The sequence below is a fragment of the Oncorhynchus gorbuscha genome, linkage group LG10 (assembly GCF_021184085.1).
Source record: "Oncorhynchus gorbuscha isolate QuinsamMale2020 ecotype Even-year linkage group LG10, OgorEven_v1.0, whole genome shotgun sequence".
In the NCBI taxonomy this organism is placed as follows: domain Eukaryota; kingdom Metazoa; phylum Chordata; class Actinopteri; order Salmoniformes; family Salmonidae; genus Oncorhynchus; species Oncorhynchus gorbuscha.
The window spans coordinates 77,636,125-77,661,120 of record NC_060182.1 but is presented as its reverse complement, the minus strand read 5'-3'; the positions used below and the strand labels follow the sequence as shown (position 1 = coordinate 77,661,120).

General features: G+C 43.8%; 1 protein-coding gene across 1 annotated transcript in view; it reads right to left on the bottom strand.

Moving 5' to 3' along the window:
• The window catches only part of LOC124046596 (protein Daple-like), a 111,464-nt gene extending 104,109 nt beyond the window's left edge, over nucleotides 1-7,355 (bottom strand). The window contains exon 1 of the mRNA XM_046367145.1: nucleotides 6,954-7,355. Coding sequence (XP_046223101.1) covers nucleotides 6,954-7,013 — 60 coding nt within the window. The 5' untranslated portion in view covers nucleotides 7,014-7,355. The remainder of the gene's footprint in view (nucleotides 1-6,953) is intronic.
• Nucleotides 7,356-24,996: the final 17,641 nt, after the last annotated feature.

The window sequence follows — 24,996 nt, the reverse complement described above, 5'->3', positions numbered from 1 at the left end:
AACAACTGACTTGAGAAATAAGCTCATGAGCTGCGCCTGCAGCAGACGTGATACCCTCTGTCATGGCATTGAAACGCCTGCTCAACAAAACTGCCGACACAGGCTGTGAACAAGTGATTCAGGGGCATTCTCCCCTTTCTGTGTCACCACTAGAGGTCGACCGATTAATCAGAATGGCCGACTAATTAGGACCAATTTTTACACCTTTATTTAACTAGGCAAGTCAGTTAAAAACACATTATTTTCAATGACAGCCTAGGAACGGTGGGTTAACTGCCTTGTTCAGGGGCAGAATGACACATTTTTACCTTGTCAGCTCGGGGATTCAATCTTGCAACCTTACAGTTAACTAGTCCAACATTCTAACCACCTGATTACATTGCACTCCACGAGGTGACTGCCTGTTACGTGAATGCAGTAAGAAGCCAAGGTAAGTTGCTAGCTAGCATTAAACTTATCTTATAAAAAACAATCAATCATAATCACTAGTTAACTACACATGGTTGATGATATTACTAGTTTATCTAGCGTGTCCTGCGTTGCATATAATCGATGCGGTGCGTATTCGTGAAAAAAGACAGTCTTGCTCCAATGTGTACCTAACCATAAACATCAACGTCTTTCTTCAAATCAATACACAAGTATATATTTTTAAACCTGCATATTTAGTTAATATTGCCTGCTAACCTGGCTCATTGCGAACTCTGAAGACTATTTCTTCCTAACAAAAGAAGGCCAACTTCGCCAAACGGGCGAAAATTACTATCGTTGCACGACTGTACCTAACAATAAACATCAATGCCTTTCTTAAAATCAATACACTGAAGTATATATTTTTAAACCTGTATATTTTGCTAAAAGAAATCCAGGTTAGCAGGCAATATCAACCAGGTGAAATTGTGTCACTTCTCTTGCTTTCATTGTACGCAGAGTCGGTGTATATGCAACAGTTTGGGCTGCCTAATTTGCCAGAATTTTACTTAATTATGACATAACATTGAAGGTTGTGCAATGTAACAGGAATATTTAGACTTATGGATGCCACCCGTTAGATAAAATACGGAACGGTTCTGTATTACACTGAAAGAATAAACGTCTTGTTTTCAAGATGGTATTTTCCGTATTCGACCATATTAATGACCTAAGGCTCATATTTCTGTGTGTTATCAAGTTATAACTAAGTCTATGATTTGCTAGAGCAGTCTGACTGTGTGGTGGTGGGCACCAGCAAGCTCATAAGCATTCATTCAAACAGCACTTTTGTGCGTTTTGCCAGCAGCTCGTCGCTGTGCTTCAAGCATTGAGCTGTTTATGACTTCAAGCATATCAACTCCCGAGATTAGGCTAGGGTAACGCTGTGATGTAAAATGGCTAGCTAGTTAGCGGGGGGAGCGGTAATAGCGTTTCAAACGTCACTCGCTCTGAGACCTGGAGTAGTTATTCCCCTTGCTCTGCAAGGGTAACGCTGCTTCGAGGGTGCCTGTTGTCAATGTGTTCCTGGTTCGAGCCCAGGTAGGGGCGATGAGAGGGACGGAAGCTGTACTGTTACACTGGCAATACTAAAGTGCCTATAAGAACATCCAATAGTCAAAGGTTTCTGGAATACAAATCGTATAGAGATAAATTGTCCTATAATTCCTACAACCTAAAACTTCTTATATTGAAGAATATTGAAGACTCATGTTAAAAGGAACCACCAGCTTTCATATGTTCTCATGTTCTGAGCAAGGAACTGAAACGTTAGCTTTTTTACATGGCACATATTGTACTTTTACTTTCTTCTCCAACACTTTGTTTTTGCATTATTTAACCAAATAGATTTTATTGATACCTTATATTAGGTTAAAATAAGTGTTCATTCAGTATTGTTGTAATTGTCATTATTACAAATTATTATTTATTCTTCTTTAAAAAATATATATACATATATATTTTTTTAATTATTATTATTATTTGTTATTTATTTATTATTATTATTTTTTATATTTTTTTATTTATTTATTTTTGTATTTTTTAGAAATCGGCTGATTAATCGGTATCGGGTTTTTTTTTTTGGTCCTCCAATAAATCGGCATCGGCTTGAAAAATCATAATCGGTCGACCTCTACTAGAGGTAGTGGCCGATTAATTAGGGCCGATTTCAAGTTTTCATTATCGGAAATCGGTATTTTTGGGCGCTGATTTCCGATTCCTTTTTTTCATGTTTAAAAATATACATTTTTTATACCTTTTATTTAACTAGGCAAGTCAGTTAAGAACACATTCTTATTTTCAATGACTGCCTAGGAACTGTGGGTTAACTGCCTTGTTCAAGGGCAGAACGACAGATTTTCACCTTGTCAGCTCAAGGGTTTCAATCTTGCAACCGCACAGTTAACTAGTCCAACGCTCTAACCATTGCACTCCACGAGTAGCCTGCCTGTTACACGAATGCAGTAGAAGCCAAGGTAAATTGCTAGCTAGCATTAAACTTATCTCATAAAAAACAATCAATCATAATCACTAGTTATAAATACTAACCCAGTTTAGCATGCAATATTAACCAGGTGAAATTGTGTAATTTCTCTTGCGTTCATTGCACGCAGAGTCATGGTATATCCAACAGTTTGGGCTGCCTGGCTCATTGCGAACTAATTTGCCAGAATTTTACGTAATTATGACATACGTTGAAGGTTGTGCAATGTAACAAGAATATTTAGACTTTGGGATGCCACCCATTAGATAAAATACCGAACGGTTCCGTATTTCACTGAAATAATAAATGTTTTGTTTGTTTTCTAAATTAGTTTCCGGATTCGATCATATTAATGAACAAAGGCTCGTATTTCTTTGTGTTATTATGTTATAATTAAGTCTATGATTTGATAGAGCAGTCTGACTGAGCAGCAGCAAGCCCGTAATCATTCATTCAAACAGCACTTTCGTGCGTTTTGCCAGCAGCTCTTCGCAAGCACAGCACTGTTAATGACTTAAAGCCTATCAGCCTAATGGCTGGTGTAACCAATGTGAAATGGCTAGCTAGTTAGCTGGGTGTGCGCTAATACTGTTTCAAATGTCACTCGCTTTTAGATTTGGAGTAGTTATTCCCCTTGCGCTGCAAGGGCCGCTGCTTTTGTGGAGCGATGGGTAACGATGCTTCGAGTGTGGCTGTTGTCGATGTGTTCCTAGTTCGAGCCCAGGTAGGGGCGAGGAGGGGGACGAAAGCTATACTGTTACACTGGCAATACTATAGTGCCTATAAGAACATCCAATAGTCAAAGGTATATGAAATACAAATGGTATAGAGAGAAATAGTCCTATAAATACTATATTAACTACAACCTAAAACCTCTTACCTTGGAATATTGAAGTCTCATGTTAAAAGGAACCACCAACTTTAATATGTTCTCATATTCTGAACAAGGAACTTAAACGTTAGCTTTTTTACATGGCACATATTACTTTCTTCTCCAACACTTTGTTTTTGCATTATTTAAACCAAATTGAACATTTCATTATTTATTTGAGGCTAAATTGATTTTGATGTTTGATATTAAGTTAAAATAAGTGTTAATTCAGTATTGTTGTAATTGTCATTATTACAAATAAAATAAATGTAAAAAAGCATTTTACAAATTGGCCGATTCATCGGTATCGGCTTTTTTGGTCCTCCAATAATCGGTATCGAGAAATCATAATCGGTCGACCTCTAGTCACCACCATGCTCGATGCTAGGTACAAGGACCGCTACTTCGATGCAGACAAGAAACGGGGTTTATGTGAAATGTTACATACACAGCTGGACAGGATGGAAACAGACACAGTGACAGTGCGCACAGAGGAAGAGAGGCCACGGACAGACAGAGCAGAAACTTCACTGCTTTACATGCATGATGAAATCCTGGTTGAGAATGAAACGACTGAACAAACGAACAACGAAACAGCAAGCAAGTAGTGAAAGAAATAGGTTTTGATTATGTTTTACTGGTAATGTAAATGCAGACAAAATAACTTTTGGTCAGTGGGGTGTGTAACCTTTTAACTAGGCAAGTCCGTTAAGAACAAAATCTTATTTACAATGATGGCCTACCCAAGCCGAAACCCGGATGATGCTGGGCCAATAGTGCACCGCCCTACAGGACTCCCAATCATGGCTGGATGTGATACAGCCTGATTTCGAACCAGGGACTGTAGTGGTGCCTCTTGCACTGAGATGCAGTGCCTTAGACCACTGCGTCCATGTGTGTGCTTGAACTATTTAACTGTACTAGAAAGCTTAAAAGACAGCTAAAATTTAAAATATGATTATTGACCAAAAATGTCACATCGGTGCATCACCAGTTTGAACCAGCGACCTTTTGGTTACTGGCCCAAGCTCTTAACTGCTATGCTACCTGCCGCCCCTGAATCTGCTTATCAGTCTGAGGTGGGTTAGGGCTAGCAGAAAGGATGCCAGAGCCCAGTGAGAGAACACAAAGACCGTAGGAGAGCAAGTTAGAGAGGAAAAAGCAGCCGCCAGTCCAGTTGACTTGCCAAACAGGAGGGTCCAGCCAGGGGAAGTACTGCATTTTTCCCTGATCCCCACCTGCTGCCATTACCCTGGGCCGTTCAAATATTGCTGTAGGCCTGCCATTACACTGGTCTACTGAAATGATGCACTCTCCCACCATAGCCTGGTGCCATACTATATGTACTAAAAGCATAGCCTGGTGCCATGGTGTATTGTACTGTAGTTGTTGACTGTCATACATGTGCTTTAGCCATAGCCTGGTGCTCTACTGAATGTGGTTTAGTCATAGCCTGGTGGCACAGTGAAACCCTTTGTGCTGTAGCCAACACTCCTACCATTGTCTGTCATGCCATGTATCCACGTTGCTTCATGTGGCCATGCCATGTATTCACGTGGCTTACCAGTCAAAAGTTCAGACACACCTACTCATTCAAGGGTTTTTCTTTATTGCTTCATTGTAGAATAATAGTGAAGACATCAAAACTGAAATGACACATATGGAGTAGTATATCATGTAGTAACCAAAGTGTTAAATCCAAACATATTTTATCAAATCAAATTTTTATTTGTCACATGCACATGGTTAGCAGATGTTAATGCGAGTGTAGCGAAATGCTTGTGCTTCTAGTTCCAACTATACAGTCATATCTAACAAGTAATCTAACTATTTTATATATTCTTCAAAGTAGCCACCCTTTGCCTTGACAGCTTTGCACACTTGGCATTCTCTCATCCAGCTTCACCTGGCTTTTACAACAGTCTTGAATGAGTTCCCACATATGCTGAGCACTTCTTGACTACTTTTCCTTCACTGCGGTCCAACTCATCCCAAACCATCTAACTTTTGTTGAGATTGAGGGATTGTGGAGGACAGGTCATCTTATGCAGCACTCAATCACTCTCCTTCTTAGACAAATAGCCCTTACACAGCCTGGAAGTGGTAGCCATGCTGGGTAAGGATGCCTTGAATTCTAAATCAATCACTGACAGTGTCACCAGCAAAGCACCCCCACAGCACCACACCTCCTCCTCCATGCTTCATGGTGAGAACCACACATGCAGAGAACATCAGTTCACCTACTCCACGTTTCACAAAGACAAGGCGGTTGGAACCAAAAATCTCAAATTTGGACTCAGACCAAGGACAGACTGTTGAGATGTGTCGGTTACTTGAACTCTGAAGCATTTATTTGGGCTGCAATCTGAGGTGCAGTTAACTCTAATGAATTCATCCTCTGCAGCAGAGGTAACTATGGGTCTTCTGTTCCTGTGGCGGTTCTCATGAGAGCCAGTTTCATCATAGCTCTTGATGGTTTTTGCAACTGCACAAACTGACTGATCTTACATTTACATTTAAGTCATTTAGCAGACGCTCTTATCCAGAGCGACTTACAAATCTTCAGGTCTTAAAGTAATGGACTGTCGTTTCTAAGTTTATTTGGAGCGGTTCTTGCCATAAAACGGACTTGGTCTTTTACCAAATAGGGCTATATTCTGTATACCAACCCTACCTTGTCACAACACAACTGATTGCCTCAAAGACATAGTTGCCATAAAATGGACTTGGTCTTTTACCAAATAGGGCTATCGTCTGTATACCAACCCTACCTTGTCACAACACAACTGATTGCCTCAAAGACATAGAGGAAAGAAATTCCACAAATGTACTTTTAAACAAGGCACACATGTTAATTGAAATGCATTCCAGGTGACTACCTCATGAAGCTGGTTGAGAGAATGCCAAGAGTGTGCAAAGCTGTCATCAAAGTAAAGGGTGGCTACCTTGAAAAATCTCAACTATAAATATATTTAGATTTGTTTACCACTTTTTTGGTTATACATGGTTCCATATGCATGATTTCATAGTTGATGTCTTCACTATTATTCTACAATGTAGAAAATAGTTTAAAAAATAAAGAAAAACCCTGGAATGAGGTGTCCAAACTTTTGACTGGTACTGTTTATTGAAAGCAGTGGTTTCCACACAGGTGTTGTTACTTAATTAAGCAATTCATGTCCAAACATTCTTATGGTCATGTATAAAAATGCCCAGTTGCTCATGCTTTTGGCTTCCATGACTAGTAGATATCAGTGACTTTGAAAGAGGGGTCTCAAACGAGGATAGGGTGTTTCAAGTGTGTGTCAGTCACCAGATCTCAACCCAATTGAAATGGGATATTATGGATCAGTGCTTGATATAGCGTTTTCCACCACCATATGATGGAATTTCTCGTGGGATAATGGTAACGCATCCCTTCAATAGTCAGTTACTCTGCTACTGTATGTGAGAAACAGAAAAACGAACAAGTTAAACATATCACCAGGGCTGGTTAAGGAGACGGACCCGTTCAAAATGTAATACATTGCCTAACATTAGGTTACTAGGACACACCAACACAGCGGAATTATTCTCAACCATGAATCACTTGCTCGGAGTGCACTACATTTAGTCTAGGCTACTTACCCACACCACGAGCGAGGTATCCATGAAGTTTTCCATCAACTCTGACACTGTAATATCCATTTTAAGAAACTTCACACGTTTCCTCCCAGTTCTTAAATCCTAAAATTAGTGGTCACCGCCCAAGCGTTCGCAGTAACTCAATATTCTTCTCAAGGGACCTTGCATGCCTGGTCAAGACGGAACAATGCCGTGAGACATCGAAGATAACCCGCACGTTGTTGGGGCTCTACCCATAACAAATCATCACGGCGATATATAGTTTCCCATGACTGAAAAAAATACTGTGCATGTCACAGTCTTTCAGAATGTAGATGGCGTTTTCGAAGTTCATCTTACACAGTAATAAAAGCAGAACGAAGTAAACGCGTTCACACCTTCATCAACACTTGTTTCACACACAGCGAATCCTAACTAGTGGGCGCATCATCCAACTATGAATAGCGCACTTCAGTGACAGCATGGATAGCCAATCAAATATGGTATACGACCCCAAACAAAGAACAGCCAATCCACGACCCCAGAAAACTGAACAAAAATTTAAATAATTTAAATTGCCCAAGAGTACTCTCCACTGTCCAGAACTAATAACTGCAGTTATTGGCTATTGAGAATGGGAAACACTCTTTTCATTACACTTACAGATACAGAAGTGACTTTTTCGTAGCAGGCTAGGGGACTGAGGTTAAAGTTAGAAAATGCTCTCCATGCTACGAAAATCCCAGAAGAGTGTGTCCCTCCCTATTGAGTGTCCCTAATGTGAAAATGTCAAGCAGAGGCTCTGGTAGAAATTTGGCGTCATTCATTTCCAAAAGTGTAGGTGTATCACAGCAGCAAAATAATAAATGAAGGGTACACAAGACTTTTGATTCCATAACAGTGACTAAATAACATACTGTAAAAGTTCATTCTTTCCCAGACATATTTTAGGAAAACCATTTTCAAAATGGAACACATGTGGTAAAATAGCAGAATGGGACCTTGCACATAAGGAAATAAACTTATTGTAGGGTACAGAAGAAAAAAATGAATTGGGTGAGTACATAAAACCATAATTTAGTCAACCTACCAGAATCCAAGTGGAAGCACTGCTGCTATACTTTCATGTGGTGTCCATGGTGAATCTCACTGTTCAGAGGTTAACATGTCAGCTAGTTTAGTAGAGCTGTGCCACTTGGTAAGCAGTCAGTCTTATCAATAGACAATCAAATAGAAAACAAGGAAAAGAGTTGCACTTTTACACTCACATTATTTAATGCAGTTCTCACAATGTATTAAACAATGGAGATACAATGTGACTTTCTTTTTTTTAAACATATTTACATTTTGTTTTCATTATATTTAATTATAAACCAAAGTATATATATATATATATATATATATATATATATATATATATATATATATATATATATATATATACACACACACACACACACACACACACACACACACACACACACACACACACACACACACACACACACACACACACACACACACACACACACAGTACCAGTCAAACATTTCGACACACCTACTCATCCAAGGGTTTTTCTTTATTTTTACTATTTTCTACATTGTAGATTAATAGTGAAGACATCAAACTATGAAATAGTACATTTGGAATCATGTAGTAACCAAAAGTGTTTAAAACAAATATATATATATATAAACACACACATTTATATACACACAGCTCAAATAAACTAAGAGAAACGACAGTCCATTACTTTAAGACATGACGGTCAGTTTGTGCAGTTGCAAAAATCATCAAGCGCTATGATGAAACGTTCTCTCATGAGGACCGCCAAAGGAAGGGAAGGCCCAGAGTTACCTCTGCTGCAGAGGATAAAATCATTAGAGTTAGCTGCACCTACAATTGCAGCCCAAATAAATGCATCAGAGGTCAAGTAACGGACAACTCAACATCAACTGTTCAGAGGAGACTGCATGAATCAGGTTGAATTGCTGAAAAGAGACCACTATTAAAGGAGACCAATAAGAAGAAGAGACATGCCTGGGCCAAGAAACACAAGCAATGGACATTAGACCAGTGGAAATCTGTCCTTTGGTCTGATGAGTCCAAATTTGAGATTTTTGGTTCCAACCGCTGTGTCATTGTGAGACACAGAATAGGTGAAGCGATGATCTCTGCATGTGTGGTTCTCACTGTGAAGCATGGAGGAGGAGCGTCTGCTAAATGACTTAACTGTAAATGTATGTAAATGTGATAGTGTGGGGGTGCTTTGCTGGTGACACTGAGTTATTTAGAATTCAAGGTACATTTAACCAGCATGACTACCATCTCCAGGCTGTGTAAGGGCTTTTTAACCAAGAAGGGGTGATGGGGTGCTGCATCAGATGACCTTGCCTCCACAGTCACCTGACCTCAACCCAATTGAGATGGTATGGGATGATTTGGCCCCCAGTGAAGGAAAAGCAGTCAACAAATGCTCAGCATATGTGGGAACTCCTTCAAGACTGTTGGAAAAGCATTCCAGGTGAAGCTGGTTGAGAGAATGCCAAGAGTGTGCAAAGCTGTCATCAAGACAAAAGGTATTTTTATATGTTTAACACTTTTTTGGTAACTACATGAATCCATATGTGTTATTTCATAATTTTGATGTCTTCACTATTATTCTAAACTCAGCAAAAAAAAAACAGCCCTTTTTCAACACCCTGTGGAACGGTCGTTAAGCACCTGTGGAACGGTCGTTAAGACACTAACAGCTTACAGACGGTAGGCAATTAAGGTCACAGTTATGAAAACTTATGGCGCTAAAGAGGCCTTTCTACTGACTGAAAAACACAAAAGGAAAGATGCCCATCTGCTCATCTGTGTGAACGTGCCTTAGGCATGCTGCAAGGAGGCATGAGAACTGCAGATGTGGCCAGGGCAATAAATTGTAATATCCGTACTGTGGGATGCCTAAGACAGCATTACAGGGAGACAGGATGAACAGATGACTGTCCTCGCAGTGGCAGACCACGTGTAACAACACCTGCACAGGATCGGTACATCTGAACATCACACCTGCGGGACAGGTACAGGATGGCAACAACAACTGCCCGAGTTGCACCAGGAACGCACAATCCCTCCATCAGTGCTCAGACTGTCCGCAATAGGCTGAGAAAGGCTGGACTGAGGGCTTGTAGGCCTGTTGTAAGGCAGGTCCTCACCAGACATCACCGGCAACAACGTCGCCTATGGGCACAAACCCACCGTCAGTGGACCCGACAGGATTGGCAAAAAGTGCTCTTCACTGACGAGTCGCGGTTTGTCTCACTTGGGGTGATGGTCAGATTCGCATTTATCATTGAGGGAATGAGTGTAACACCGAGGCCTGTACTCTGGAGCAGATGGATTTGGAGGTGGAGGGTCCGTCATGGTCTGGGGCGTTATGTTACCACATTATCAGACTGAGCTGCTTGTCATTACAGACAAACTCAACACTGTGCGTTACAGGGAAGACATCCTCCTCCCTCATGTGGTACCCTTCCTGCAGGCTCATCCTGACATGACCCTCCAGTATGGCAATGCCACCAGCCATACTGCTCGTTCTGTGTGTGATTTCCTGCAAGACAGGAATGTCAGTGTTCTGACATGGCGAGCATAGAGCCCGGATCTCAATCACATTGAGCACGTCTGGGACTTGTTGGATCAGAGGGTGAGGGCTAGGGCCATTCCCCCCAGAAATGTTTGGGAACCTGCAGGTGCCTTGGTGGAAGAGTGGGGTAACATCTCACAGCAAGAACTGGCAAATCTGGTGCAGTCCATAAGGAGGAGATGCACTGCAGTACTTAATGCAGCTGGTGGCCACACCAGATACTGACTGTTAACATGTAGAATAGAGTCAAAATAAAGAAAATCCATTGAATGAGTTGGTGTCCACATTTTTTAATAGTTTTTGGTAATTCTATTCTCTTCTATATATTGTATGACAAGACATGACATAGACAGGAACACTTAACATTACATAGTCTCTCGTGTCATCTTAACGAGTAGCTGATTTGGTTATGGGTGTTGGGATTACCTGGGATAACAATAATAGATCATATTCAACATAATATTTTTAACAACCACACAACCACTTACCAACAATTCTACATATATACACACTGACACACATTCACACACATACAAGCACTCACCTACTTGCGTACACACCTACATACTGTACATCCACAGCTCAGTTTTTTCCCTCTGCTATGGCTTTTTCTAGTTGTAGATAATATAACATCACACCCCAGTTCAATGTATGGGGCTAAGTTAATTTCAGGTTTTGGACTATGATTATTGACTAAACAAAGACAATTAAATGTTGTCTTGGAAAAGACATGAATAAGGTTTTAGTGTTACTCTAAGTTATTTAAAAAAATAAACTTAATAAAAGTTGTGAGTGCTGGGGTGACTGAATGCTTTACATGCTTGATAATCCTATTCTACAGCCAGAGCAGTGTTAAAGGCTTCTATCCTGTACTCTCTGAATTGGTTAGTTTACATGACGCAGTGATGGTATCTCTGATGTTTTCGCTGGTGAACTTTGAGCATACTTAATTGAGAGATACTCACCCAACAGGAGTAAGGGCTTTTCTACAGTATGTATTCACAGATGTTTTTTCAGGCTACACTGTATTGATAAACTCACCCCACAGATAGAACAGTAAGGTTTCTCTCTAGTTTGTATTCGCTGATGATTCTTCAGGCTAGACAGTTTTGAGAAACTGTTCCCACAGCCAAAGCAGGAGTTAGATTTCTCTCCAGTATGTATTCGCTGATGTATTTGCAGGCTAGACTGGTGAAAGTATCTCCTCCCACAGTCAGAGCAGGAGTAAAGTCTATCTCTCAGATGAGAATCTTCGAGTACTCCAGGCAAAGCTATGGTGAACAAAACAAATGTAACATTTTGTTGGCAAATCATAATAGTATCATAATGAGATAATATCTACCTCTAACAATAAAATGGGGATATAGTCATTTGGTCAAACTATTTACCCCCTCTTGTTAAGGCCTGCTCTTTCCTCGATAAACAGTTTTCCCTCTTCCTCATCAGCTTTAATAACGTTCAGCCCCATAATTTGAATGCAGTCTTCCAGCTTCACTGATGCCATCTCTGGATCCTGCAGTGCACACTGGGCTCCACTGTTACAATCAGGACCCAATAGGTTTGGGTGTGGGAGGAGAGCAGCAGGCTGAGTTTGTCCTCAGCACCATACACCTGGATTGAATTTAATTTATTTTGGGTAGCAGACATATACAAGAATATGTACAATGTGGACACAAGAGGATATGACTTTAAAGTAATTGCACATCATACCAATCATTCCAATAAATACACCTGACCAGAAGTAGGGTGCACAAGAGGCAGTGGATTGGTTTCTCTTACTTGGACAACCTTGTCCAAATGAAAATCTTTGCCTGCTATTTGACTTTTTCTTTGCTTGATTTCCAAGGGAAGGCTATTCCATAGACAAATGCCTGTATGGAACAACGTCCTCCTCGCAGTACTGTTTACTCTTGGGATTTTACAAGACATAACACTAGCTCTGATATTGTGACTGTGTTGGTTATAGACCATATCCATGTGGTTTTTCATGTAACCTGGGGCACAATCATTTAAGATATCAAACATATGATTAAAGTTTAAGTTGGTCCACTCTGGATTACAAAGGCAACAAGCCCACTCCACGGAACTCCTGTACCCCTATGTGGGTCCTAGGGAAGATATTCAGCATATACCTGATAACATTACTTTGCACGACCTGCATTTTCAGCTTTTTTGGAGGCCAATATACCAGCAGAGCAAGCATAATCAAAATGACACTGAATCAAGGTTGAGACAAGAAGTTTTTTATCTGAACTTTTTTAACTTAATGTTAAAATATCTAGTGTTACGATATAAACATTTCAATTTGTTTAGAAAGAATTTTAGCCGCAGTCAGGTCTCCACAAAGGGATTGATCAAGGGACACACCACGATAATATACACTTATTTTAGATTCAATCTCTTTGCCTGCACAGTTTACAATTATCTTGTAAGCCCAAAACAACTACGTTTTGTTCCAAACAAAATTGATTCAGTTTTTCCCAAATGTAGTGCTAATTTGTTGTCAGACAACCAATCTCTAACTAAATGCAATACCTTACTCAGGGTCCCCTCTACCTAAACTGTATCCTTCCCTGATACCAGTAAGGCTGAATCATCTGCATAAAGCAAGAGTTTGCACTTTACTGTATCTGGCATATCAGTAACGTATATAAGAAATAAGAGGCCCTAATGCGGTAGTCCACAGGATATTTCTTTGGCCTCTGACAGAATATCACCAACATTACAAACTTGTGTTCTGTTGGTCAGATAAGACCTAAACCAATTCACTGCTACATCATTTAGACCCATGCATTTCAGTTTCACCAGGAGATCATGGTCCACAGTGTCAAAAGCTTACTGCAATTCTAACATGACCATACCTGTATAGTTCCACTTCTCACTTTCCTGATTAATGTGGTCAAAAAGGTGGATAAGGCAAGTATCAGTGAAATGAGCTGTTCTAAAGCGAGATTGTAGTTCATAAAGAAGTTTGTGCTCAAGTAGGTATCCCTCAAGTTGATTAAAAACGAATCTCTCAACAACTTTGGATAAGGTGCAGAGGATTGACACAGGCCTGTAGTTTCCTACATTTGTTTTACTGTTCTTCTTGTGGAGTGGAACCACCCAGGCTGTTTTGAGATCCTTGTGAAATGCACCACTACTAATAGAAAGGTCTACTATATGCGTTATCATTTTAGCAGTGAAGAGTGTATCATAATGCACCAATTTGTAAGTCGCTCTGGATAAGAGCGTCTGCTAAATGACTTAAATGTAAATGTAAAATTAACATCCACAGTTTTCTTGCGCGTAAAATCATACTGTATAAAAAATAAATCAATGCAGCTGTGATGGAAACAGGAAGTTTCTGTACAATTTTATGGATGCAGACAGATAATTTGTTAATTTGACATGATGGGATCGTTTTGTATCGGTAAAATATATTATGTGAGAAATGGCAGTGGAAACGCCTTTATGTGCACATACTGATATAATAATCATCATATCGAAGCAAATTTGGAGTGACGCAATGATGTGGTGTGTGGTCCTCCCACTATGACTAGGGAAACCATGCAGTTTATTAGGCTTCTGGAAGTCCTAGACACATCACTACTGACTGATAGCCAATAGTGATAAGTAGCTTCTTCTTCTTCTTCTTCTTTGGAGTTTAACAGCAGTTGGAATTTGATATGTTGCTTTACTGCCCCCAACGGGACTATAATATAAATCCATTATGCTTTGTGATACAAAATGGGAAATGGAAAAACTAAACAAAAACACAAAGTTAAAAAATTTAAAACCCCTTCCAACTAACCACCTGGCACGTTCTGACCTTAGTTCCTTTTTTTTGTCTCTATTTTGGTTTGGTCAGGGCGTGAGTTGGGGCGGGCATTCTATGTTTTGGTTCTGTGTGTTATATTTCTAGGTGTTTGGCCTGGTATGGTTCCCAATCAGAGGCAGCTGTCAATCGTTGTCTCTGATTGAGAACCATACTTAGGCAGCCTGTTTTCCCACTATGGGTTGTGGGTAGTTGTTTTCCGTTTCAGTGTTTGCACCATACGCGACTGATACGGATTTCATTTATCCGCTTGTATTTAGTGTTCAGTTAATTAAAGGAAATATGAACACGTACCACACTGCACTTTGGTCAACTCCTTCTTCCTCAGACGAACATCGTTACACCACCACACCAAAGGACTGGGAAGATGGGACACCACCACTCAACACACCCTGTAACTCTTCTGAAGTCAAATCCTGTATACCCAAATACCGCTCTGTAGCTGCCACCACAACACCTATTTTCTGTTTCTGTGGTACAGTTGATCACCATTGCTGTAAATGCTAAGAAGCCAACCTTACTGAACCATAGATCACTCCTGTGCTGGCACAGATCTACTACTCACAGGGATCCTCTCCGGAACCCTCACCCTCACCCTTGACCCTGCTCTTTCTTCACTTCTTCAGTATACGACACCTACTGCACTACTCTGACTCTAGACACCTCAACCTGCCTCTCTTGCATCGGACACACCCGATCCCCGGCAACATGGGCACCCCTACAGTTAACACACACTTTATCCACCGAAACGACACAACCCTCTATCCTAAGCCCTCCTGTACACTACCCACATCTTGGAATCTCCCTTCTACAAACTGCTGTGACCATGACCATAAATGTTGCACCTGAAACAGCACAGTGGATTCGGTACAAAAGTTCTAACCAGAAGTAACACTGTATTTCATTTTCAAGACATTTGCAAAACAAATCTAAAAACATAGTCACTAGTCATTATGGGGTGTTGTGTGTAGATGGGTAGGAAGAAAAATACATTTTATCCATTTTAATTGGTATCCACAAGTTCATCTGACACTGGGGAAGTAGATAAACGGCTTAATTGCCAAAATCCCAAAGTATCTCTTTAATAGAGAGAAGTCTCAAATATCCCTTTCATTTGTATCCTCTGTAGCTTTAGAATTGAGGCAAAGTTGGTTCCCGTTTAAGTCATGGCTTTGGCCATGTTCGCTTGTGTAGAAGAAATTGGTCCGTGAATGCTCTGAGTACACGTACTGATAATCTGGCCCCGCAGCCTTGTGAATGTTGACCTGTTAAAAGGTCTTGCTCAAATCGGCTACAGAGAGCGTGATAACACAGTCATCTGGAGCAGCTGGTGCTCTCATGCATGCTTCAGTGTTGCTTGCCTCGAAGCGAACATAAAAGGCATTTAGCTCGTCTAGGCTGGGTTTCCCTTTGTAGTCCTTAACAGTTTCAAAGTCCTGCCACATCTGACGAGCGTCAGAGCCGGTGTAGTAGGATTCAATCTTAGTCCTGTATTGACGCTTTGCCTGTTTAATGGTTCGTCTGAGTGCATAGCGGGATTTCTTATAAGCGTTCGGATTAGTGTCCCACTCCTTGAAAGCGGCAGTTCTAGCCTTTAGCTCGTGCGGATGTTGCCTGCAATCCATGGCTTCTGGTTGGGATATATACGTACAGTCACTGTGGGGACGACGTCGTCAATGCACTTATTGATAAAGCCGGTGACGGAGGTGGCATACTCCTCAATGCCATATGATGAATCTCGGAACATATTCCATTCTGTGCTAGCCAAACAGTCCAGTAGCGTAGCATTCCGCGTCATCGGACCACTTCTGTATTGAGCGAGTCACTGGTACTTCCTGCTTTAGATTTGGCTTTTAAGCAGGAATCAAGAGGATAGAATTATGGTCAGAGTTGCGAAATGAAGAGCTTTGTATGCGTCTCTGTTTGTGGAGTAAATGTGGTCTAGAGTTTTTTCTTCTTCTCTGGTTGCACATTTGACATGCTGGTAGAAATGAGGTAAAACGGATTTAAGTTTACCTGCATTAAAGCCCCCGGGCCTCTAGGAGTGCAGCATCTAGATGAGCATTTTCTTGTTTACTTATCCTCATAAATTCTTCTGTGTGCAATTTGAAGAGGACATATCTGGTGTATAAAAGGCAATTAATTGTTTATTTACATGAAGATTGACCACAAATATTGCCATTTTTCCATTCACTGTAATTGGGGATCCTGTTTTTTGCTAACAATTCCCGCAGTACTCCGGTCGGCCGTGAACTTCCGTGGATACGATGAGAGGGCGCAGTCATTCTCCCCTGACACACACATACAGACTAGAGGTCACTAATCCGTAGTTTGGATTGTGTCACTCTGCCTGACACTGCCACACTGTAATGCTGAGAGTCGAGAGGCGGATGCAGGTGAAACGTTTAATAAAACAACAAACATGGAACAAGACAATATAACAGTAGTGTCTTTCCATAAACACAGGACCAATACTGACTGGGGAGGGACCTAAGGGAGTGCCAGATATAGGCGAGTTAATTTTGGTATTTCATTAGGATCCCCATTAGCTGTTGCAAAAGCAGCAGCTACACTTCCTGGGTCCACACAAAACATGAAACATAATACAGAATGACATAATACAGAACATCAATAAACAATAACAGCTCGAAGACAGAACTACATACATGCTTTAAAAAGGCAAACATAACCTACATATCAATGCATACACACAAACTATCTGGGTCAAATAGGGGAGAGGTGTTGTGCCGCGAGGTGTTGCTTTATCTGTTTTTTGAAACCAGGTTTGCTTTTTATTTGAGCAATATGAGATGGAAGGAAGTTCCACACAATTAGGGCTCTATATAATACTGTACGCTTTCTTGAATTTATTCGGGATTTGGAGACTGTGAAAAGACCCCTGGTGGCATGTCTGGTGGGATAAGTGTGTGTGTCAGAGCTGTGTGTAAGTTGACTATGCAAACAATTTGGGATTTTCAACACATTAATGTTTCTTACAAAAAGAAGGTGTTGCAGTCAGTCTCTCCTCAACTCTTAGCCAAGAGAGACTCCCATGCATAGTCTTTTTTATCAGCCCTCTGATTACAATTAAGGAAAAAATGTGCCGCTCTGTTCTGGGCCAGCTGCAGCTTAATTAAGTCTTTCCTTGCAGTACTGGACCACAAGACTGGACAATATCAAGATTAGACAAAACTAGAGTCTGCAGAACTAGCTTTTTGGAGTGTGGTGTAAAAAAAACAGAGCATCTCTTTATTACGGCCAGACCTCTCCCCATCTTTATAACCATTGAATCTATGTATTTTTAAACTCTCTAGAGACAGCAGGTGCGATAGAGACACTGAATAATCGACTATGAAAAGCCAACTGACATTTACTCCTGAAGTGCTGACCTGTTGCACCCTCTACAACCTATGTGATGATTATTACTATCTGACCCTGCTTGTCATCTATGAACATTTGAATATCTTGGCCATGTTCTGTTATAATCTCCACCCAGCACAGCCAGAAGAGGACTGGCGACCCCTCATAGCCTGGTTCCTCTCTAAGTTTCTTCCTAGGTTCTGGCGTTTCTAGGGAATTTTTCCTAGCCACCCGTGCTTCTACATCTGCATTGCTTGCTGTTTGGGGTTTTAGGCTGGGTTTCTGTACAGCACTTTGTGATATCAGCTGATGTAAGAAGGGCTTTATAAATACATTTGATTGATTGATTGAATAACGTTTCAGAGAAAACCAAGAGGATTGGAAGAAAGACAGATGGAAAGCAACCGAATGCCGCCAATTCAAATTAAATCAAAATGTATTTGTCACATACACATGGTTAGCAGATGTTAATGCGAGTGTAGCGAAATGCTTGTGCTTCTAGTTCCGACAATGCAGTAATAACCAACAAGTAATCTAGCTAACAATTCCAAAACTACTACCTTATAGACACAAGTGTAAGGGGATAAAGAATATGTACATAAAGATATATGAATGAGTGATGGTACAGAGCGGCATAGGCAAGATACAGTAGATGGTATTGAGTGCAGTATATACATATGAGATGAGTATGTAAACAAAGTGGCATAGTTAAAGTGGCTAGTGATACATGTATTACATAAGGATGCAGTAGATGATATAGAGTACAGTATATACGTATACATATGAGATGAATAATGTAGGGTATGTAAACATTATATTAGGCAGCATTGTTTAAAGTGGCTAGTGATATATTTTACATCATTTCCCATCAATTCCCATTATTAAAGTGGCTGGAGTTGAATCAGTGTGTTGGCAGCAGCCACTCAATGTTAGTGGTGGCTGTTTAACAGTCTGATGGCCTTGAGATAGAAGCTGTTTTTCAGTCTCTCGGTCCCAGCTTTGATGCACCTGTACTGACCTCGCCTTCTGGATGATAGCGGGGTGAACAGGCATTGGCTCGGGTGGTTGTTGTCCTTGATTATATGTATGGCATTCCTGTGGTGTAGGTGTCCTGGAGGGCAGGTAGCTTGCCCCCGGTGATGCATTGTGCAGACCTCACTACCCTCTGGAGAGCCTTACGGTTGTGGGCGGAGCAGTTGCCGTACCAGGCGGTGATACACCCCGACAGGATGCGCTCGATTGTGCATCTGTAGAAGTTTGTGAGTGCTTTTGGTGACAAGCCAAATTTCTTCAGCCTCCTGAGGTTGAAGAGGCGCTGCTGCGCCTTATTCACAATGCTGTCTGTGTGGGTGGACCAATTCAGTTTGTCTGTGATGTGTACGCCGAGGAACTTAAAACTTACTACCCTCTCCACTACTGTATAGAACGTCTTCTGTATAGAACTCAACTACCCGGTCGCATTCACAGGTAGTATCACATTTTCACTTCATTTCATTACAGTACAACGGTTTGATTTGTTTGATCGTAGCTAGCTACTTAGCTAGCTACATAGCCGTCTTTGTATCAAAGATAATTGTGTAGTCTAGAGCGATTTTCTAGGTTCGCTAGCCATCTATTGTCGTTCTTTTAACGCAACATAACGTAAACAACACTGCTAGCTAGCCTGCTAGCCCCCGAATAGCAACACTGCAGAAACTATTACACTCAACGGAACAACTTGATTAGTGTAGTGTCAACAACGCACCCACTGCCAGCTGGCCTACTTCAGCAGTACTGTATCATTTTAATCATTTTAGTCAATAAGATTCTTGCTACGTAGCTTAACTTTCTGAACATTCGAGACGTGTAGTCCACTTGTCATTCCAATCTCCTTTGCATTAGCGTAGCCTCTTCTGTAGCCTGTCAACTATGTGCCTGTTTATCCCTGTTCTCTCCTCTCTGCACAGACCATACAAACGCTCCTCACCGCGTGGCCGCGGCCACCCTACTCTGGTGGTCCCAGCGCGCACGACCCACGTGGAGTTCCAGGTCTCCGGTAGCCTCTGGAACTGCCAATCTGCGGTCAACAAGGCAGAGTTCATCTCAGCCTATGCCTCCCTCCAGTCCCTCGACTTCTTGGCACTGACGGAAACATGGATCACCACAGACAACACTGCTACTCCTACTGCTCTCTCTTCGTCCGCCCACGTGTTCTCGCACACCCCGAGAGCGTCTGGTCAGCGGGGTGGTGGCACCGGGATCCTCATCTCTCCCAAGTGGTCATTCTCTCTTTCTCCCCTTACCCATCTGTCTATCGCCTCCTTTGAATTCCATGCTGTCACAGTTACTAGCCCTTTCAAGCTTAACATCCTTATCATTTATCGCCCTCCAGGTTCCCTCGGAGAGTTCATCAATGAGCTTGATGCCTTGATAAGCTCCTTTCCTGAGGACGGCTCACCTCTCACAGTTCTGGGCGACTTTAACCTCCCCACGTCTACCTTTGACTCTTTCCTCTCTGCCTCCTTCTTTCCACTCCTCTCCTCTTTTGACCTCACCCTCTCACCTTCCCCCCTACTCACAAGGCAGGCAATACGCCGACCTCATCTTTACTAGATGCTGTTCTTCCACTAACCTCATTGCAACTCCCCTCCAAGTCTCCGACCACTGCCTTGTATCCTTTTCCCTCTCGCTCTCATCCAACACCTCCCACACTGCCCCTACTCGGATGGTATCGCGCCGTCCCAACCTTCGCTCTCTCTCCCCCGCTACTCTCTCCTCTTCCATCCTATCATCTCTTCCCTCCGCTCAAACCTTCTCCCACCTATCTCCTGATTCTGCCTCCTCAACCCTCCTCTCCTCCCTCTCTGCATCCCTTGACTCTCTATGTCCCCTATCCTCCAGGCCGGCTCGGTCCTCCCCTCCCGCTCCGTGGCTCGATGACTCATTGCGAGCTCACAGAACAGGGCTCCGGGCAGCCGAGCGGAAATGGAGGAAAACTCGCCTCCCTGCGGACCTGGCATCCTTTCACTCCCTCCTCTCTACATTTTCCTCCTCTGTCTCTGCTGCTAAAGCCACTTTCTACCACGCTAAATTCCAAGCATCTGCCTCTAACCCTAGGAAGCTCTTTGCCACCTTCTCCTCCCTCCTGAATCCTCCGCCCCCTCCCCCCTCCTCCCTCTCTGCAGATGACTTCGTCAACCATTTTGAAAAGAAGGTCGACGACATCCGATCCTCGTTTGCTAAGTCAAACGACACCGCTGGTTCTGCTCACACTGCCCTACCCTGTGCTCTGACCTCTTTCTCCCCTCTCTCTCCAGATGAAATCTCGCGTCTTGTGACGGCCGGCCGCCCAACAACCTGCCCGCTTGACCCTATCCCCTCCTCTCTTCTCCAGACCATTTCCGGAGACCTTCTCCCTTACCTCACCTCGCTCATCAACTCATCCCTGACCGCTGGCTACGTCCCTTCCGTCTTCAAGAGAGCGAGAGTTGCACCCCTTCTGAAAAAACCTACACTCGATCCCTCTGATGTCAACAATTACAGACCAGTATCCCTTCTTTCTTTTCTCTCCAAAACTCTTGAACGTGCCGTCCTTGGCCAGCTCTCCCGCTATCTCTCTCTGAATGACCTTCTTGATCCAAATCAGTCAGGTTTCAAGACTAGTCATTCAACTGAGACTGCTCTCCTCTGTATCACGGAGGCGCTCCGCACTGCTAAAGCTAACTCTCTCTCCTCTGCTCTCATCCTTCTAGATCTATCGGCTGCCTTCGATACTGTGAACCATCAGATCCTCCTCTCCACCCTCTCCGAGCTGGGCATCTCCGGCGCGGCCCACGCTTGGATTGCGTCCTACCTGACAGGTCGCTCCTACCAGGTGGCGTGGCGAGAATCTGTCTCCTCACCACGCGCTCTCACCACTGGTGTCCCCCAGGGCTCTGTTCTTGGCCCTCTCCTATTCTCGCTATACACCAAGTCACTTGGCTCTGTCATAACCTCACATGGTCTCTCTTATCATTGCTATGCAGACGACACACAATTAATCTTCTCCTTTCCCCCTTCTGATGACCAGGTGGCGAATCGCATCTCTGCATGTCTGGCAGACATATCAGTGTGGATGACGGATCACCACCTCAAGCTGAACCTCGGCAAGACGGAGCTGCTCTTCCTCCCGGGGAAGGACTGCCCGTTCCATGATCTCGCCATCACGGTTGACAACTCCATTGTGTCCTCCTCCCAGAGCGCCAAGAACCTTGGCGTGATCCTGGACAACACCCTGTCGTTCTCAACCAACATCAAGGCGGTGGCCCGTTCCTGTAGGTTCATGCTCTACAACATCCGCAGAGTACGACCCTGCCTCACACAGGAAGCGGCGCAGGTCCTAATCCAGGCACTTGTCATCTCCCGCCTGGATTACTGCAACTCGCTGTTGGCTGGGCTCCCTGCCTGTGCCATTAAACCCCTTCAACTCATCCAGAACGCCGCAGCCCGTCTGGTGTTCAACCTTCCCAAGTTCTCTCACGTCACCCCGCTCCTCCGTTCTCTCCACTGGCTTCCAGTTGAAGCTCGCATCCGCTACAAGACCATGGTGCTTGCCTACGGAGCTGTGAGGGGAACGGCACCTCAGTACCTCCAGGCTCTGATCAGGCCCTACACCCAAACAAGGGCACTGCGTTCATCCACCTCTGGCCTGCTCGCCTCCCTACCACTGAGGAAGTACAGCTCCCGCTCAGCCCAGTCAAAACTGTTCGCTGCCCTGGCCCCCCAATGGTGGAACAAACTCCCTCACGACGCCAGGACAGCGGAGTCAATCACCACCTTCCGGAGACACCTGAAACCCCACCTCTTTAAGGAATACCTAGGATAGGATAAGTAATCCCTCTCACCCCACCCCCCCTAAGTTTTAGATGCACTATTGTTAAGTGACTGTCCCACTGGATGTCATAAGGTGAATGCACCAATTTGTAAGTCGCTCTGGATAAGAGCGTCTGCTAAATGACTTAAATGTAAATGTAAATGTAAATGTTCCATCGATGTGCATAGGGGGGTGTTCCCTCTGCTGTTTCCTGAAGTCCACAATCATCTCCTTAGTTTTGTTGACGTTGAGTGTAAGGTTATTTTCCTGACACCACACTCAGAGGGCCCTCACCTCCTCCCTGTAGGCCGTCTCGTCGTTGTTGGTAATCAAGCCTACCACTGTTGTGTCGTCCGCAAACTTGATGATTGAGTTGGAGGCGTGCGTGGCCATGCAGTCGTGGGTGAACAGGGAGTACAGGAGAGGGCTCAGAACGCACCCTTGTGGGGCCCCAGTGTTGAGGATCAGCGGGGTGGAGATGTTGTTGCCTACCCTCACCACCTGGGGGCGGCCCGTCAGGAAGTCCAGTACCCAGTTGAACAGGGTGGAGGTGATATGGTCCTTGACTAGTCTCTCAAAGCACTTCATGATGACGGAAGTGAGTGCTACGGGGCGGTAGTCGTTTAGCTCAGTTACCTTAGCTTTCTTGGGAACAGGAACAATGGTGGCCCTCTTGAAGTATGTGGCAACAACAGACTGGGATAGGGATTGATTGAATATGTCCGTAAACACACCAGCCAGCTGGTCTGCGGGCGCGGCTGGGGATGCCGTCTGGGCCTGTAGCCTTGCGAGGGTTGACACATTGAAATGTTTTCCTCACGTCGGCTGCAGTGAAGGAGAGTTTGCATGTCTTAGTTGCGGGCTGTGTCAGTGGCACTGTATTGTCCTCAAAGCGGGCAAAAAAGTTATTTAGTCTGCCTGGGAGCAAGACATCCAGGTCCGTGACGGGGCTGGTTTTCTTCTTGTAATCCGTGATTTACTGTAGACCCTGCCACATACCTCTTGTGTCTGAGCCGTTGAATTGAGATTCTACTTTGTCTCTACACTGACGCTTAGCTTGTTTGATAGGCTTGCGGAGGGAATAGTTACACTGTTTGTATTCGGTCATGTTTCCGGTCACCTTGCCATGATTAAAAGCAGTGGTTCGCGCTTTCAGTTTCACTCGAATGCTGCCATCAATCCACGGTTTCTGGTTTGGGAATGTTTTAATCGTTGCTATGGGAACGACATCTTCAACGCACAGACTGCTCTCCTCTGTATCACGGAGGCGCTCCGCACTGCTAAAGCTAACTCTCTCTCCTCTGCTCTCATCCTTCTAGATCTATCGGCTGCCTTCGATACTGTGAACCATCAGATCCTCCTCTCCACCCTCTCCGAGTTGGGCATCTCCGGCGCGGCCCACGCTTGGATTGCGTCCTACCTGACAGGTCGCTCCTACCAGGTGGCGTGGCGAGAATCTGTCTCCTCACCACGCGCTCTCACCACTGGTGTCCCCCAGGGCTCTGTTCTTGGCCCTCTCCTATTCTCGCTATACACCAAGTCACTTGGCTCTGTCATAACCTCACATGGTCTCTCTTATCATTGCTATGCAGACGACACACAATTAATCTTCTCCTTTCCCCCTTCTGATGACCAGGTGGCGAATCGCATCTCTGCATGTCTGGCAGACATATCAGTGTGGATGACGGATCACCACCTCAAGCTGAACCTCGGCAAGACGGAGCTGCTCTTCCTCCCGGGGAAGGACTGCCCGTTCCATGATCTCGCCATCACGGTTGACAACTCCATTGTGTCCTCCTCCCAGAGCGCCAAGAACCTTGGCGTGATCCTGGACAACACCCTGTCGTTCTCAACTAACATCAAGGCGGTGGCCCGTTCCTGTAGGTTCATGCTCTACAACATCCGCAGAGTACGACCCTGCCTCACACAGGAAGCGGCGCAGGTCCTAATCCAGGCACTTGTCATCTCCCGTCTGGATTACTGCAACTCGCTGTTGGCTGGGCTCCCTGCCTGTGCCATTAAACCCCTTCAACTCATCCAGAACGCCGCAGCCCGTCTGGTGTTCAACCTTCCCAAGTTCTCTCACGTCACCCCGCTCCTCCGTTCTCTCCACTGGCTTCCAGTTGAAGCTCGCATCCGCTACAAGACCATGGTGCTTGCCTACGGAGCTGTGAGGGGAACGGCACCTCAGTACCTCCAGGCTCTGATCAGGCCCTACACCCAAACAAGGGCACTGCGTTCATCCACCTCTGGCCTGCTCGCCTCCCTACCACTGAGGAAGTACAGCTCCCGCTCAGCCCAGTCAAAACTGTTCGCTGCCCTGGCCCCCCAATGGTGGAACAAACTCCCTCACGACGCCAGGACAGCGGAGTCAATCACCACCTTCCGGAGACACCTGAAACCCCACCTCTTTAAGGAATACCTAGG